Genomic DNA, 16,718 nt, shown 5'->3' on the forward strand with positions numbered 1-16,718 from the left:
TGTTGAAAACTCGGAAACCACTACAGAGTGGCTAACAGTAATACAGCTATTAATTTTTGTTATTGGATAATCAAAAATAAAAATTTTAATAATAAAAAAACTCAATTAAAAATTTTCACGAAATGTTCGCTGTTACCCGAAATGTCGGGTAATAATAAACATGAGAAGGGTAATGGCGAACAGTATTACCTATTAACAAAAATCACATTTATAGTTGTCCGGTGTGTCCGAGCCGGTGCATAATTTATGCACCCATCCACCACATATAATGCAACGGAACCAAAGTTCGCTTTTCCCGAACTCACCACAAATTAAACAAGATTGTCCTTCATTACAATCGTCGGTATTAATATCGTCATTGTCATCAGATTCAGATGTCGAATCTTCCTCTTCGCTTGAAGATTGTAGTACTTTTCTCTTTGCAGTTTTATTTTTCTTTTTTAAAAATTTTTGTTTTTCAATTTCTTTTTCCATTTTTGGTTTCCTTCTAAGCTCCTTTTGTTCGAGTTCTAATTTCAAAGGCGTTGAGGTTAATATTTCGGATCTTTGTTTTTTTCTTCCACCCTTCTTCGGAACAGATATCTTTTGTTTTTCTTTCGGTAAAGGCAAGATATCGCTGAATGAAACATTTTCGGTATTTTCACATATCTGGTTTTCTTTGGAAGAGCCTGGTTGGGGTTCCAGTAAATCTTCTTGAATAGTTTGTGAAAGACCTTCTTGGCTATTATTTTGTTGAGTTTGATTATCGTTTGAACTGTAAAAGTCTTCTTCATTAAATGTATTTCGGTTGAATGGAAAAATTCCGGTCTTCTCAAAACCGTTTGCAGCTTTGTCTATGCTTGCAACTCTAGTATACGCATTTGAGAATAAAGTGCTTATATGGCACATTTCAATTTTCTCATAGGGTTGAGATTTTAAAAGCGAATCACATTCAACGTCATATGCTCGCTTCAATGATGAGAAAAAGCTAACGTCTAGTGGTTGCACACGATGCGAGGTATGTGGAGGTATTGACAGCATAATGATACCATTTTCTTTGCAAAAATTATAAATTGCAATAGAGCAATGACTGGAGTGATTGTCCAGTACCAGTAAAATGGGATCATCTCTTGTAGGTTTATTGGTTTTCGCAAAATGTTGAATCCAAAACAGGAACACTTCTTCGTTCATCCAACCGCTTTTTGAACAGGAGTACAAAGAACCTGGAGGCCCATCCTTTTCTAAAGCAGGATTTCTTCTCAGTCTTGGATAAATGAATAGTGGAGGTGTAAAAGATCCGCTGGCACTCATACAACAGCATACCGTCACGTTCTTGCCTCTTTATCCACTTGTAACGGCTCCAACTTGTTTTTGGCCTCTAGGTCCAATGATCAGATTAGGGCTATTTACGTTTGTAATGCCAGTCTCATCGACATTAAATATTCGAGTAGGTGGAAACTTGTATTCATCGTACAGCTTACCCAAATTGTCATAAAACCTTGAGACTTGATCCTTATTGAAACCTTGAATGCGATTAAGACTTGTTGCTTCAGGTTTACGGAAACTTAACTCAGGATGCCTTGACATGAATCCATATAACCAGTCTTTACCTGCTTCTTGTTTTTCTCTGTTGAAACTATGTTTTTAAGTTTAATTTTTCTACATAGGCGAAGGCCTCTTTTCGCAACTGAATTTTGGTTAATCCATAAAATATTTTAGATAACGTTAGTAAATGACGACTCATTTCTTCTTCCTGTTCATTTGAAAAGAGAGTGTTTGCACCCAGCCTGCCTTTGTAAAAGCCTCTAGAGACTCTGTTTTGTAATGTTGTAACAGGTATATTAAATTGGCGTGCAGCTTCCCTTAGGCCATAAAGTCTTTCTTCAATTGCCTTTAGAGCAGCTTTCATTTGATCATCAGTCCATGAAAATTTGTTAGTACTTCGTTTCCGTTTAAAAGGCATCTGAAAAAGATACAAATTGTTAAATAAGCAAAAGAAAAGCAAAAATGTAAAGAATCTAACCCAAATTATTAAAAGAGTAAACGCGAACACTTGGCGGGTAATCGCGAACATCTGTTCGTGATTACCCGATTTGGAAATGAATATGAAGAAACGAAACAATCATAATATAAATGCATTTAACTTCTCCGTAATAGGACAATTTTATAGGTTAAATAATAGTAAGTTAACTAACTCTAACAATTTAAATGAAACCATCAAGTGTTTAGGTATATACCTTATTTTCTGAATTGCTAAAATTGTAGTGCAAGCACCAAAAACAAATAAATCGCTGTAAAAAATTCCACAAATACGGGGCAACTGTGTATCTATGCCGCCACGTGCAGACTAGTAGGAAGCACGAAATGAAGTTTACAACGGAATGATACAGATGACGTACGCATGTATTCTGTGATGTTCGCAATCACCTGCTGTTCGCTATTACCCGTCGTTCCCCTAATCTTCGAGGACAGGTAGCAACTTCTCTCTTTCAAGCTTTGGAGACAAGATATGACCAGTACAGCTAAAGCAGGTTTTCCAAAGTCAGCTGAGAGTTCGATATCAAAAACAGAACGAAAGCCTGCAAGATTTTGAAACCAATATTAAAATATTATTGCATTTTGCGGACCCTCAGCCACTTAAAGATTTTCTGTCTGACCTATCTTAACTTATCCACGGGAAGATGGAAAATTTCTATTGAATTGTGTCACATCTCAGCATGGTATTGGCGCCGTATGCAAGAACTTCATAGAAATCTTTCTGGAGGACATTCTGCAGTCAAAAGAACACTGGCCAGAATTCGAGACAGATTTAACTGGATCAATTGTCGCCGAGATGTAGAAGATTGGTGCAAGAAATTCGATTTATGTAACGGTAGAAATGGTCCTAGAACAAGAAATCGTGTTAAAATGGCACAATATCTTTCAGAAAAGCCTTTTAAACGACTTAAAGTGGATATTATCGGTTCACTTCCGATGAAAGAGAGAGAGAGAGAGAGAGAGAGAGAGAGAGAGAGAGAGAGAGAGAGAGAAAGAGAGAAAGAGCGAGACAGAGGAAACAAGCACTTAATGGTCGCGATGGATTATTTTTCAAAATGGTCTGAAATTGCACCCTCTGCTATTCAAAAAGCGACTACAGTATCAGGAGCATTCATAACACACGTGGTATAAAGATATCGAGTTTCTTTAGACACACTTTTATCAAGGACGGACGAAATTTTGAATCAGAAATATCTCAAGCCTTAATGAAAATCTTGGGCTACTACTACTTGGGAAAACTCGCACTACTCTCCACCCGCAATCAAACGGAATAGTCGGAATAGAACTGTTTGTGAATACCTTTCAATATTCGTCAAAAGTGATAAGAAAAAATTACTAAAAGACATCAAACAGGATTTAACCCTAGAACTCTAACCATTCGTAAAATTTACGAACGCCATTATTTTTTTAAGATTTGGCAATCTTGCATGAATTGTAGAAGCGTAGGTGTTGGGAGTAGCTTCAGATTAGTGTTATCGAAAGTTTTTTTATCTTGGTATTACTATTTTCTTTTCTCATTCACAGAAAATTTAATTAAAAAATGGCTAGAAAATTTGACCATAAAAGACCCTTAAACCAATTAGAATTGGAATTTCAGGCTGAAAAAATATTGATGATATACCAATCACAAGAATGGCTTTTATGTTAAATCTACATCAACAACTCACAAGATTATGGCTTGAAAAGCGTTTTGCGATGCCGATTTTGCAATGCTCGGTGAAGCTTGTGATTAGCGATTTAATTCAAATCCCTTTGGAAGTTGCTGACCTCAATCAACCTTCTAACAAACTTACTACATGCTACATCTGTTCTTCCAAAAAAAGAAGAATGACGTTACTTCATTACAATGATTACCATGGTACAATGAATGCACAAGGTATGATACATAATGTTCCAAAATCGGTTCATTTTCGCGCATGACGTAGTCAAGAACGCATATTCCCGCAACATTTGAATGTAGTTGTATAGGAAAGACTTTTAATTTTAAGTTTTTTTATATAATTTGGCTAATTTAATTATAGTAATTATAAAGAGATGATAAAATTATGTTATCAAAATAATATTTATCCTTTATAAAACATAGATATCCTTTATAAGACAAGTTTTAATTATCTTTTATTACACGTAGGTACAGGTTAATTAACTTATACTCTAGAGTTCGATATTTCAGATGTTTAAAAAGATACAGAAAAGTGGTAATGGAGGTACACAAAATTTGTTCGTAGATATACCTACTGAACTAAACACAAAATCAAAATAAATAATGACAAAGTCAACTTTATTTATATCGAATGAGCTAGCTGGCCATCGAATATGACTGTAGCGAAGGCACACAATATTGCAAAACATTTAAAATGACATCTTTTGTAATATTCACACATAAAATTATCTTGGTATTGTTTATAATAATGATAACATTGTATATTTTAATAATGATATCATGATTTAACAAAGAAAAATATGTTATTTTGGAAGATGCTAAATTGATTTCCCCCGAAACAGTTCTTATTGCAAATTGCATAGCAGGCTAAGGCTAGTTTCTTACTTAACAAATCGATATGAAAAAACCATTTAAGGTTTCATGACTAATAATTAATAAAAATAAAGATTTAGACTTACGTCGTTGACCTAGAAGTAGTAAGAAGCTCCTCAACATACTTTTTGGACTCTCTGTGTTCGCCTCATTGTACGCGTTTCTTTTGGTTGGTTTAAAGGGTAGCCGATGTTGATTTAGGCAAATAAAGACTAGGTACTGCCTCAGGTTTGAGTTTTAGACCCTTTTTAGAAACGTAATTTAATAGTTCCTGTTGTAGATTTTTTTGGTAATCTTCAGTTTTAAAATGTGTAGAACAAATTCTTGCAGTATTACAATTAAAATTATCCTATCTACAACAAAATATAATCAACAGTTTTCTGGTCACACTTTCTTTAGGAAATGTATGAAACCTAAAGATTTTATCTTCATTGTCACTATTGCAACAAGCAATTGCACAGCGTACTTTGAAAAAGGTACAAAACCAGATATATAATGGCAAATAAAAACTTTCATTTTTTACAAAAAACTACTATACAGTGTAAATAAATAATAACTAAACACCATTTGTATAAAGACACATATGTAAGCATATATCTAAATTATTTTTCTATTATAAAATAGATGACTCAGTCAGTATTGAGTTACTTTAAAATATATTGATTATCTCATAACTTGCAATTTGCAATAGTCACCATTGATAACCGATATTATTGTTGAACTTTTGTTTTTATACAAGCTTTCTGTCTTGCCGGTGTAAAGTCGTCTGAAGTCGATATTTATTGTGTTTTGCGTTTGAACTTATTTGTTCCTTATTTTTATATTATTATATTGTTTGATAAGTAAATTTTGCATATAATAATCGGTAGGTTATAGTAATGTGTATATTTTTTATTTTACTAAATTTCATTATAACTCATCTAAAATACCATATTGAATTGTAAAACAGATTTTTCTCTATTGTACTCTATTTTGTTTTTATTTCAGTAAAACTGCTTGGAAGTGAGTGACAGTGAATCAGAATAAGCAAATCTACTACTATTTACCTATTCACACTATTTCCTCTGCAGAAAATTTTTAAATTTCAAGGGATTTGCATACAAACAGAGTACCTACTTATATTATTAGTATATGTATGACAACAAAAATAAATATTTCGCCTGAATCTCTAGGAGAAGTAAAGGTTTTACGCTACTGAAAATATATTTTTTATTCAATTATAACCAAAACAAAACATTTAAAAAAAAAATAGATCACTTTTTAACCATAATTTCAAAATTAATGTGTACGTTAAGCTGTAATAATGGGTTCGAGTTTGAGGTGGTTCAGGCGATCTTAACTACGTCACACTCCTGGGCCAGCTGTCAAATGTCATGCGCAATGTCATACCTTGTGTATTCATTGTACCATGAATGATTACAATCATGATACTATGACTAACAAGATAGGATCTTCCCGTAGCACAAAATCGGTCGTGTTCGAGCATGCCGTCATTGGAGAGCAGAATTTGAATTATTGTTAAAGTTAAATGGGATTTTTATGCATTTTGTGATGAAATTATTCAATTAGCAAAATAATAATATTAAATAAAGGTTTAATAATTACAGTAATCGTACACAAAAGGATATCTCCAAACTATTTATTAAAAATTATTTATTGACACATACAAAAAATTGACATTACGAACGTGCAAGTCTCCAATTACGTCACGACTTATGCGCAATATCTTATCTTCTTAATCATAGTATCATGATTACAATCACTGCAAACGAGCATTTTGCGCAGAACACCGTACTTGTTGTTTTTTGAATTGTTTTTGCATATTTTAGGCATATAAATGTTACTTTGTTCATTTAAAAAATTAATTAAAATTTCATCTTAATTTTTTGTTTTACCTTTTTGGAATTGAAAAAGAATAGTAAATATTACGAATGGTTAGTGTTTTAGGGTTAAAATGCATCGATGTTTTTTCGATTAACAGTGATAGTTATGAATACATCGCTTATATATTTATAGATTGTTTATATATATATATATATATATATATATATATATATATATATATATATATATATACATATATATATATATATATATATATATATATATATATATATATATATATATATATATATATGTAGGTATTTTATGTAGATATTTTGTAAATAGGGCCTGCGTAGCGCAAGCGGTAGGATGCTTGACTAGCAAACCGGTGGTCCGGGGTTCGAATCCCACCGCCGGCAAGAACATCTAGACATTTTAAAAATGTCTATAGGCCCCAGGTCGACTCAGCCTGAATAAAAATGAGTACCTTGGGTAAAACCAGGGGTAATAATAGACGGTTGAAGCGTAGCACTGGCCATGTTACCTTCCTTGTATACCGTAGGCCCTAGATATAGCAGACTACCCTGCTATACTCCCAAAGCCGCGACAGCGGTATAAAACGGGAGACTATTGTTATTATTTTGTAAATAAATTTTTTAAAATAATTTCTACAGTAAGTTAAAGAGAAAAAGATATATTGAAAACACCCTAATGTTTGATAAAAATCAACAGAACATTGTGTAGGTACTTACATAATGTAAACAAACTTTTCATGAAGAGGAAGTTTAAAAACAAAGAAAGAAAACTTTTAATTAGTTATTTGAATTATTAGATAAATTTAATATTGGAACAAAAATGTAAGAAATGATTTATTTTATAAATCATTTGATACATTTTTGTTTCAGTTTAATAAACTAAAATTAGATATTACTAATTTTGCTTTACCTTTTGCGCTGTACAGTAATCTGTACAGTAATTGCTAGACAAGCAGAACCTCCAGAAAAGGAAACTGTAACGGGCCGGTACATAAGAAATCTGTAAGGCATTAAAACACAAAGATCTGAAAATCGTAGATTTAGTAATAATCTAATAATAATCAATGGTAATAATAAACTATAATATAAGGACACTAAGTGAAGCCGATATATTTTAAGTTAAGGACGCGCGTTGTCCGCTAGGTTAACTTTGTCCGTTGATTGAATAACCCATATAGATCTGCACTATCTGCAGCCGTACACAAATTAAACGTAGCAACTATTCTGTTCTCAAAAACAGTTTCGCCATCTATTTTCGGGAGAGAAAATTAAACTACGGTTAAACATAAAAAATTTCTTCTCTTCATAATACTTCCCCTTAATTGTCAACGTAAATATTGGCCTCCCACTTTAATTCCTTAATATAATCATACTTGCAAACTGTGCATTTTTAATTTGTTTCGTAATTTATTTGTGTTCTAGTCGATTTATTTGTTTGATGAAAAATGAATTCCTCTAAAATTACAACGACACGTTGTGTGTATAAAGATTGTAATCTATCGAGAAAAGACGGTGTAGTGTTATTTAAATTTCCCGTTAAAAATCAAGATAGGTGTAAAAAGTGGGTGGAGAACTGTGGAAACGAAAATGTGCGAACCTATTTAACTGAAGACTTAAAACTATATCATATTTGTGAAAATCATTTTCAATCTACATCTTTTTATGATGCAACAGTGACATCTAAAAAACTCATAAAAAGTGCAGTACCTTCGAAATACCTATCGAGTGGTAAGTATTTATTTTATTTGGGTTATTCAATCAACTCTTTGTCCCAATTTAATTAAAATTAATTAATATTACTAATTTTGTTTTAACTTTTGCGCCATCTGTACAGTAACTACTAGACAAGCCGAACGTCCAAAAAAGGAACCTGTAACGAGCCGGTACTTAAGAAATCTGTAAGGCATCCTAAAACTCACACAAAGGTCGGAAAACCGGACCAACATATCGATGGAACCAACCGTAGATTATGTAGTAATAATAATCAATGATAATAATAAACTATAATATAAGGACAATAAGTGAAGCCGATTTCTTTAAATTTTAGGGCGCGCATTGTCCGCTAGGTTGACACGCCAGCAAGGGGGCAAAAAAATGTAAACATTGTTTGAAATTTCAGTTGTTCCCAGTGATAACTAGGTATATGGAACTTGGTAGTGGTTTTTAGTAAGATAATCTCCTTTTAAGATTATTTAAAGAACTCTGTGTGACCAACGAATATATACGTATGCGTCCGTATTCGTTGATCCTCTTCATTAAATAAAAATTTTAAATAGAGACGTTTTCTGTTATCCTGATGCAAAATTTTGTACACAGCAAAATTTGTTTCCATTATTATTGTGTTGATATTGGGTATTAATTGAAAATGGATTGAGTAAAAATTTTAGTAGTTGTCTGTTAGAGAAACGATATAATTATTGTAAAAGTAATAATTTAATTAAAAAGCTTTATTTTATTTACAAAAGTTGCTAAATTTTTCTTAAATATTAAAAGTGATTATGTAGTGTTTTGACAATAATTTTTGACTACATTTCTGTACATATTTCAGTTTCTAGGTTCAAATTTCTTCGTTGTTCGATAATTTGTTTTATAAAACATTGCCGTTGGTAGACCTGCATTTTTATAAACTTTTTCCCTTTTGTGTCACATTCTAAAATAATTGACCCTACAAAAAATCAAGAATTTTTAAGCCAAAGAGAAAGCTTTGTTTTACGTGTTACTTTTCGTTTTTGTCAAAGATATGTAAAAGGATTTTTTTTTGTTTTTTGTTATCATTTATTTCCCTAAATGTATAAATTTATTTCTTTTCGCCTGTTTGGTAGGCAATTCACAACATATCTGTATACATGTGTGATAATCTGAAGTTAAAGATTCTTCATACTTTGTTAGTTTTATTTCTTTAAATTTGTTTGTTGAATGTTGAATTTGTCTTATTCAACATTCTACAGTCTTTTACAGATATGGAAATTGGCCGATTTCATCCTTGAGTTTTCTAGTGGTCACTTGTAACGATAAGATTACTACAAGGAAATAGGAGCTTTCGACAAATTTCTTCTGTAGATATTCCTTTTCTGGAACAACAACAGGAGATAAACCAGACGTTGGAGGACCTGGCTCAGAGGATATCCGATTTTAGAGGGACTGTCCATGATAGCATGTATTCCAGGTTAATTTCTCGTCTTACTCATATCTCTGGTCGTGCACATTTACTATCTTGCTCAGATGAGGAGCAACAAATTTTCAAGCGCTCTATTTCCATTAGAATTCTTAGTTTAGAAGGTGAACTTGATTCTCGAGTAAATCCGGCAGCCACTTCCACTCCTATCTCTTCTGTTCATGCAGCTAATTCGTTTTCACACCCTAAACCAATTCAGGTACATAAGTGGGGAATTTTGTTTTCTGGTCAAGGTCATCATGATGAAGTCATTACCTTTTTGGAGAGAGTGGAATGTCTTCGTATTTCAAGAGGTGTGAGTGAGGATGATCTTTTTGCAGCTTCTGCTGAATTATTTACAGGTCCTGCGTTTACTTGGTTTATGAACAACCGTCATAGCTTTTCCACTTGGTCTGAGTTGGCTCAGAAATTAAAATCTGATTTTCTGCCTTATTCTTTCCAAGATGATCTCCTAGACGAAATCAAAAACCGTAAACAAAAGCCAAACGAACCTGTCACTATGTTTATTAACACCATTTTGGGCATGTGTAGTCGACTTGAGACTCCTCTATCCGACTTTGCCAAAATAAAGATCATTCTTAAGTGTCTGTTGCCTTTTTACCATCAGCAATTAGCTTTAATGGACATTCAGAGTATCGAGGATATCACGGAGAAGTGTAAACGCTTAGAGGAAACTCTATCTTGGTCTTCATCTTCTGCAAGGACGTCTCGACCTACTTCTGGTCCTTCATTTAACTTAAGTTTCTCTAGAAATCGTTCTTGGCAACCCAAAACTCATACACAGAATGTGTCTGTGGTGAATTCGTCTTTGACTTGTTGGAATTGTCGTGAGCCTGGCCATGCATTTTATGAGTGCGTGACACCTCGTACACGTGTTTTCTGTCACGGTTGTGGTAGAGACAACACACTCAAACGTAACTGTTTTAAGTGTTCGGGAAACGAGCGGACAGAGGCTCGTCCCCTGAGCGTTCCTCAGTCTACAACCCCATCAGGGACTACAAACACAACAGTAAACGAAACCACAGGTCCAATACTCCCCAGCACTTCGAAATCACCCACTCAAGAAAAGAAAAACACTCACCAACCAAAGCACAACAAACAAAAACCAAAGCAAGCAAAAAAGTAACTGTCAACCACACTGCGGTTAACTCGAGCTGTTTGCTTGACCTTAGATTATCTCCACCAGTCGTAAGTCATAATTTTAGTAATGAACATAATCAGCACAGAGAAACAGTTCCATTTTCTACACCAGTTTGTAAATTTGTTGGCAATGATAATATGTCTAAGTTAGTACCATTTTATAATTTGGATGGCCAATATAATATTTTAGATTTTGATATTAATTCTTTATTAGTCAGAAAACATAATGATAACCGACCTTATCTTGAAATTAAGATATTAGGACATTCTTGTTTGGCTCTATTAGATAGTGGCTCTAACATTTCTTTAATAGGTTCCTATTCATTACAATTGTTAGAAAACACTAATATTAATATTATACCTATCGGGTATTAAAAACGTAATTTTGTTAAGTCTAGTAAAGGTGATGCTGTTTCTGCCAAATTTTGTCAAAAAATACGTCCCATGTATTGTCAGTAAAGTAATATCTCCTTTAATATATGAATTGAAAGATAGTTTGTCCAACAAACGTCTTGGTCGATTTCATATAAAGGACTTATTACCAGATAACACTGTCAATGACTTAGACTCTTCATCGTCAGAAGAAGATTAACCTGACAGGATTGATTAGGTTAATTCCTCTTTCTAAATTTTGGTAATACTTGATTTTTTAATGAATAGGTAAATGATTTGATTTTGATTTTAGTCACCAGATAGACAATATGGTTTATCTATTATATAATAGTTTTAGCTTCCCTTACTAAATTTAGCTTTGTTGTTATTAGTTATAATATTGAAGTAGGTACAGCAAATTTTTTTTGGTAAATCAAACTGGTGTAGAACTGTCAACTCTTCGTACCTTATTATGTTTATATGCGTCATTGCTATATATTGGTATACATAAATACATGTATATGTTTAGATTTTGTTTATTTGATCCTGAGGTTGTTTTTGGTAGTTCCTACAGGAAAATTATTAAAATACTTAGTAATATTCTTTGATACATTAGTTACCATTTGGTCTAAAGAAGTTATCGCGTCATTTGTTTTAGATAATACAATTTTAGTATACAGTGTGATTCCTAAGTTAGACTTCATTCGTTAAAAATTCAATGAAGTTAGTTGAGATAAAAGTTACGCCGAATTATTATGTAACCTTTTGTTATTTTTTTTTTGTATCTAACATTTCTTATGAAATTGGTTTGCCTCGCATGGCTATGCAAATACGTGGGTTCGAAACTTGTGTTACTATCAATAGTGCGCACCTGATAGGAAGCAGATTTCAGGGCTCACAATTGCCTGGTTATATCTATCAGACCTTAATCAATTTAAATGCTGAATCTCTATGATAGAATGTTTAATCATCATCATCATTATTGAAGGATGTACTAAACATTCTAGTATTACAATTCAGAAGTATTATTCTGTTGAAACATAGTCTTAATTTTAATCTCACTTCTATTATACATATTTTGTCTACCCTTTGTAGCTTTATTATCTAGTTGTGCTGATACAAATGGTAACCTCTTAGATCTCAGCCTTATTAGAATATATCTTTTGTATTCAACAATTGAATATTGTGTTTAGCATCAGCTTTCCTGGGAACTCATTTTGTTTTTATATGTAATTAGGAGTCAGGATCAATGTTCTGTTATATAGATACAAGTAACTAGTGAACATACCCTAATCTGCAGTTTCTTAAGAAATTGACTTCCTTGTTCTCTAGTACTTCTTTGATTGAATATTTATAAGAGTTATCCATTTATGATGTCTTAAGGTATTGTATTAGCGATGATTTAGTGATATTTGGTTGGCTTTTTCTGGCTATTCTTATAAATCTGTTGTAGCTACAGCTATAGTTAGAGAATTCCAGAATTAGTTACCTCCATTTCGTTATGTCAGTTCTTTAATTTGGTACACTTTCTTCCTGTTGTATTACTCTTATATGTGAAACTCAACTGTTCATCTATTAGTTCATATATTACTAATATTTGTGTTGGAATACCTTACTAAAATAAGTTTGTCATTCTTGTGTAGATCTTATCTTGAATCTGATGCATAACAGATGATGAGCTTAATTTGGGGTGTAATCCATCGTAGGTTGTGGAACTTGATAGGGATACAATGTGGTCTGGAATTTGGTAACCTTCAATGACACGAAAGGGAGTCCTAGGAAGATGATTTGGGATTCTTCCGGATGTTCGGCCTAGTCAGGTTGAGTCGTTAGTAGATTCTTGATTATGTTGTATACTGACTAAGTATCCCTTATTATACCTATCTACTCATGACTGGAATCAGATCAATTCACATATGCTGCAGACACTTAGTCTGTTATTTCGTTCCAATGGTTCAGTTTCATGGTACCAAATATTTAGCATCTATAGAGTATAATGATTATTAGGTTGTGGTGATGACCCATGAATTTGCCTGATTGTTTCACATTGGATATGCCAATATAAATCTGTTGTCCATTGTCGGATCAATTTAGGATAAAATGCATGCTACGATCATTTTTCCTCAGTAACTCTTATATCTAGTGTGGTTTTATATTACGGTCCATATTTTGGTTTATTGCGAATTGGTTACGAAATCTACTGATTGCTTCACCTTGGATATGCTCTAAAATAAATCTGATGTCCATGGATGGATCAATTTTGTATCGTTCATCCCATTCGTCAATTATTTTGAAGATTTGTATTTTTATTAGTTATTTAGTATAAGGTTTTAATAAACATACTATAACTTGTGGGCATGAGTGCTTGTGTCATATTTAGTATATTGTATATTAGAACTACCCCTCTTGCATGACTCATAATCTGTGGTTAAGTATAATCGGTCGAGTTAAATGCAAATGTGTGGAAGTTATTTGGTATATTCGGTTATATATTAGCAAGTTTTGTATTCATGTATATGATTGGTATAGTGTTCTTGTTGACAATAATTTGGGGTTTATTTAAATCTACTTAATCAACTTGAACACAATTTTGGTTTTTAGAATGTCAGTCACGGATGGAAGATTCTGTGCATTTCATATGTTAGCTAGTGTGGTGTCCTGGACACGCTATATTATTGGCTATTTTGTTCACGTCTGTGATGGATCCCACAGTATATGATTGGTCTTGAATATCTATAGTTACACAGAGAAAAAAAAAAAAATTGTTCTTAGGTCAATTTTTTTTTTCTCCAAGTAAAGGGAGAATGTAACGATAAGATTACTTTATCGTTACTGAGAAATTTAAAATAACTTAATTCTGCCTGTAAGGTATGCAACCAACTATACATGTAATCGTATTATCAATTGTTTATCAATTGGTCAAACTGCTTACCGCCGCTTCCGCTTAACTTGGAACTGACGGAAGCCGACGATTTTAAAAGTGGAAGAGCTCACTTTATATCCAACCTTCGAACGGGTCAGAAGAGTGATCTTTCAACGACCAACGCCACATGGCTCAAGTTATCAGAAAAGAAATTTAAGTTATTCAGAGGTGATATTAAGTTAAAGAAGGCGTTTTTTTTTATATTAGAAGTTTTGGAAAAAGAAGATTTTGGTTCAATTGTTGAAATATTGTTGCGTTGGGTGAGTTTCATTTTAATTAAAGTACATCATTTTTTTAACCATTATTAGTTTCATATTAAAATCATTTATTCAATAATTTTACCTTAATTATATTAGTCAAATCACGTTCAGAATTCTTTCTGTTAGAAATTCTCCTAAGTACACGTTCTCATCAATATCCAAGCAATTCGGTAATGTAAGGAGATCCTTCATTACTATTTGCCTATAATATATTCGTGATAAGTTAAATTTTAGTTCTTCAGTGAAATATTCATAGTAAATTCCCAACATTTTTTTTAAATACATAGTTTTCGATTAATTTTCCAAGGTCACAAAAAGTGTACGAAACCTTCACTAATTATCATCTTCTGACTAGTTTTTCTTGTCCTAACCGCCTTGTTGTTTATCAACTCTGAATAAAGCTAATGAGAGCTTCTTTGATTTTATTTTAGTCGTTGGAGGAAGAAAGAATATAAAGTCAATATAATAAACATTATTTTGGATTTGGGGTAATAGCTTTCAGTTGAGTTTAGTTTGGAGTTTTTTTGGTTTTTCCCGAATATTGGAATAGCGGTTCAGTTTGGTGCTAGAACAGTGGGCTTACAGCTTTCGCCCGAACGAGTCCCGGCGGCGTAAGGCGTCCGGAAGAAGAACCTTCTCGGCTTGAGAGTAGACAGGTTTTTTTTTTTTTACTGTTTGGTAATATCGTAAAAATAAGTTACTTAAATATTGTTTAAACTTTAGTGAGTGAACGAACCAAAACTTAAAAATAATCCTAGTCAATTTTCATAAATCATATTTGCGTATCATTATATATCTTACATTCAATTTTTTTCTTAACATCATTTGCTTATTTTTTTTGTGTCATTAAATATTTTAAATATATATATGTATTAGTAATAACAGGGTAGGGGTGGATTTTAATACACTTTGTAAGGTCATTTGTGCACAAAGGTCCATTTTGTATTTTTACAGCCCTACTGGTAACGTCACTGATTTATCTTGGATCTGTTCCTTTCTGAACAGACCAATTGAAATATATTTACAGGTTATCTGATTGGAATCAACTTAGAAATTGTCGAACTGATACATTGTGTTAAATATAGGGAAGGGTAATAATTGTTTTAATATATATAAATAGGTTGGTTGTAGTAAATTTTGTTTTAATTCATGAATAAAACTTCATAATAAAAGTTCCTACTTTTCTAGCATATTAGAGTGTGTAAATATATTGTAAATAGGGATCAATAGGTTTTTTGTATGATAGGGTATTTAAGTTAAATTGTATATTACGGTTTACAGGTTTTTCTATTTTATTATTATTAAATTGGGTTATAAGTAATAATCTGTTTTATTAAACAACCTTTTTTTTTTAATAAAGTTATATCTAGTTACAGAAAACATAGTTAGCAGCAGCAATAAAGTCACTAGGTGAAGTGTTTGTTAGACTGAGAGTCCAGTAAACATCTTCCCTGGCGCCCAAATCATTCTTCTCTCATATATTCCTGTTGTCAGTACTTACCCTTAGTTCGTTTTGGTTATTCTTATATTTCCTTAGTTAATATACATCTTTTCTATTCTTTACTGTTTTCTCAGGGCATGCAAATAGGCCTAACCCTACCTTGAGTATCAACTGGCCAGTCTCAAGCATACCCAGCTAGCCTAACTGCATTCAGTTTCAACTCTTATTTTAATTTAGTTTCAAACTTATCTTCACACTACTCTACAGATCTTCTAACATCAGGGACATAGTCCCAAGGGATCTGCCTACTATATTTGTTACAGTAGCGCCCAAAGTGGAGAAATATAATTTTGTTACACACTCTCATACATTGAGATTCTTCTGTTTCCTTCATCAGTACATTTTGCATCTCTTTTATCCCACAGTATATCCCAGGATGGGATGAAAAATCTAAGAAATTGTATCAAGAATACAACGAAAGCCAAGATAGAGAAATTGCGGACGACCTACTGCACAGTTTGGATGCAGCCAGACGACAAAAACGGATGGAAACTGCGGAAAAATTAGACTTTTGTAAATGAAGCAGAAAAGCATGATCTTAGAAAACTTGGTAGTAGCAGACCCCCAACTAGAGAAAGTACCAATAGCTCCCAACAGAGTACCCTCCCATCTTGTAGGAACCTCAAGAGCACCTAGGGATCGGACCATACCACCAAAGAAAACAAGAACTAAAAATACTAAAGTCTGCATGCCCGTCTACATCTGAATACTCCGACGAGTTTACTTCAGAAGAAATTATTTCAGCAATATCAGAAATTAAGTCTGGAAAGGCACTCGGCTCCGATAAAATCCATCCAGATTTTTAGTGTGGCAAATATGCTAGGAAGTGACTGGCTAATTTCTATATAGGTAGGTATGTTAAAATCAGGAGAAATTCCCCATTCGCTAAAAGAGGCCTCCATTATAGCCATATTAAAACCAGGAAAGGCAAATGATTAC

At 32.8% G+C, this 16,718-nt stretch overlaps 1 protein-coding gene across 1 annotated transcript in view; it reads left to right on the forward strand.

Annotated features, from left to right (window-relative positions):
* Positions 1 to 7,779: 7,779 nt before the first annotated feature.
* The window catches only part of LOC140449541 (uncharacterized), a 73,244-nt gene continuing 64,305 nt past the window's right edge, over positions 7,780 to 16,718 (forward strand). Inside the window, exon 1 of the mRNA XM_072542746.1 lies at positions 7,780 to 8,136. Coding sequence (XP_072398847.1) covers positions 7,854 to 8,136 — 283 coding nt within the window. The 5' untranslated portion in view covers positions 7,780 to 7,853. The remainder of the gene's footprint in view (positions 8,137 to 16,718) is intronic.

The sequence above is a fragment of the Diabrotica undecimpunctata genome, chromosome 9, assembly GCF_040954645.1.
Source record: "Diabrotica undecimpunctata isolate CICGRU chromosome 9, icDiaUnde3, whole genome shotgun sequence".
NCBI classification, from domain to species: Eukaryota; Metazoa; Arthropoda; class Insecta; order Coleoptera; family Chrysomelidae; genus Diabrotica; species Diabrotica undecimpunctata.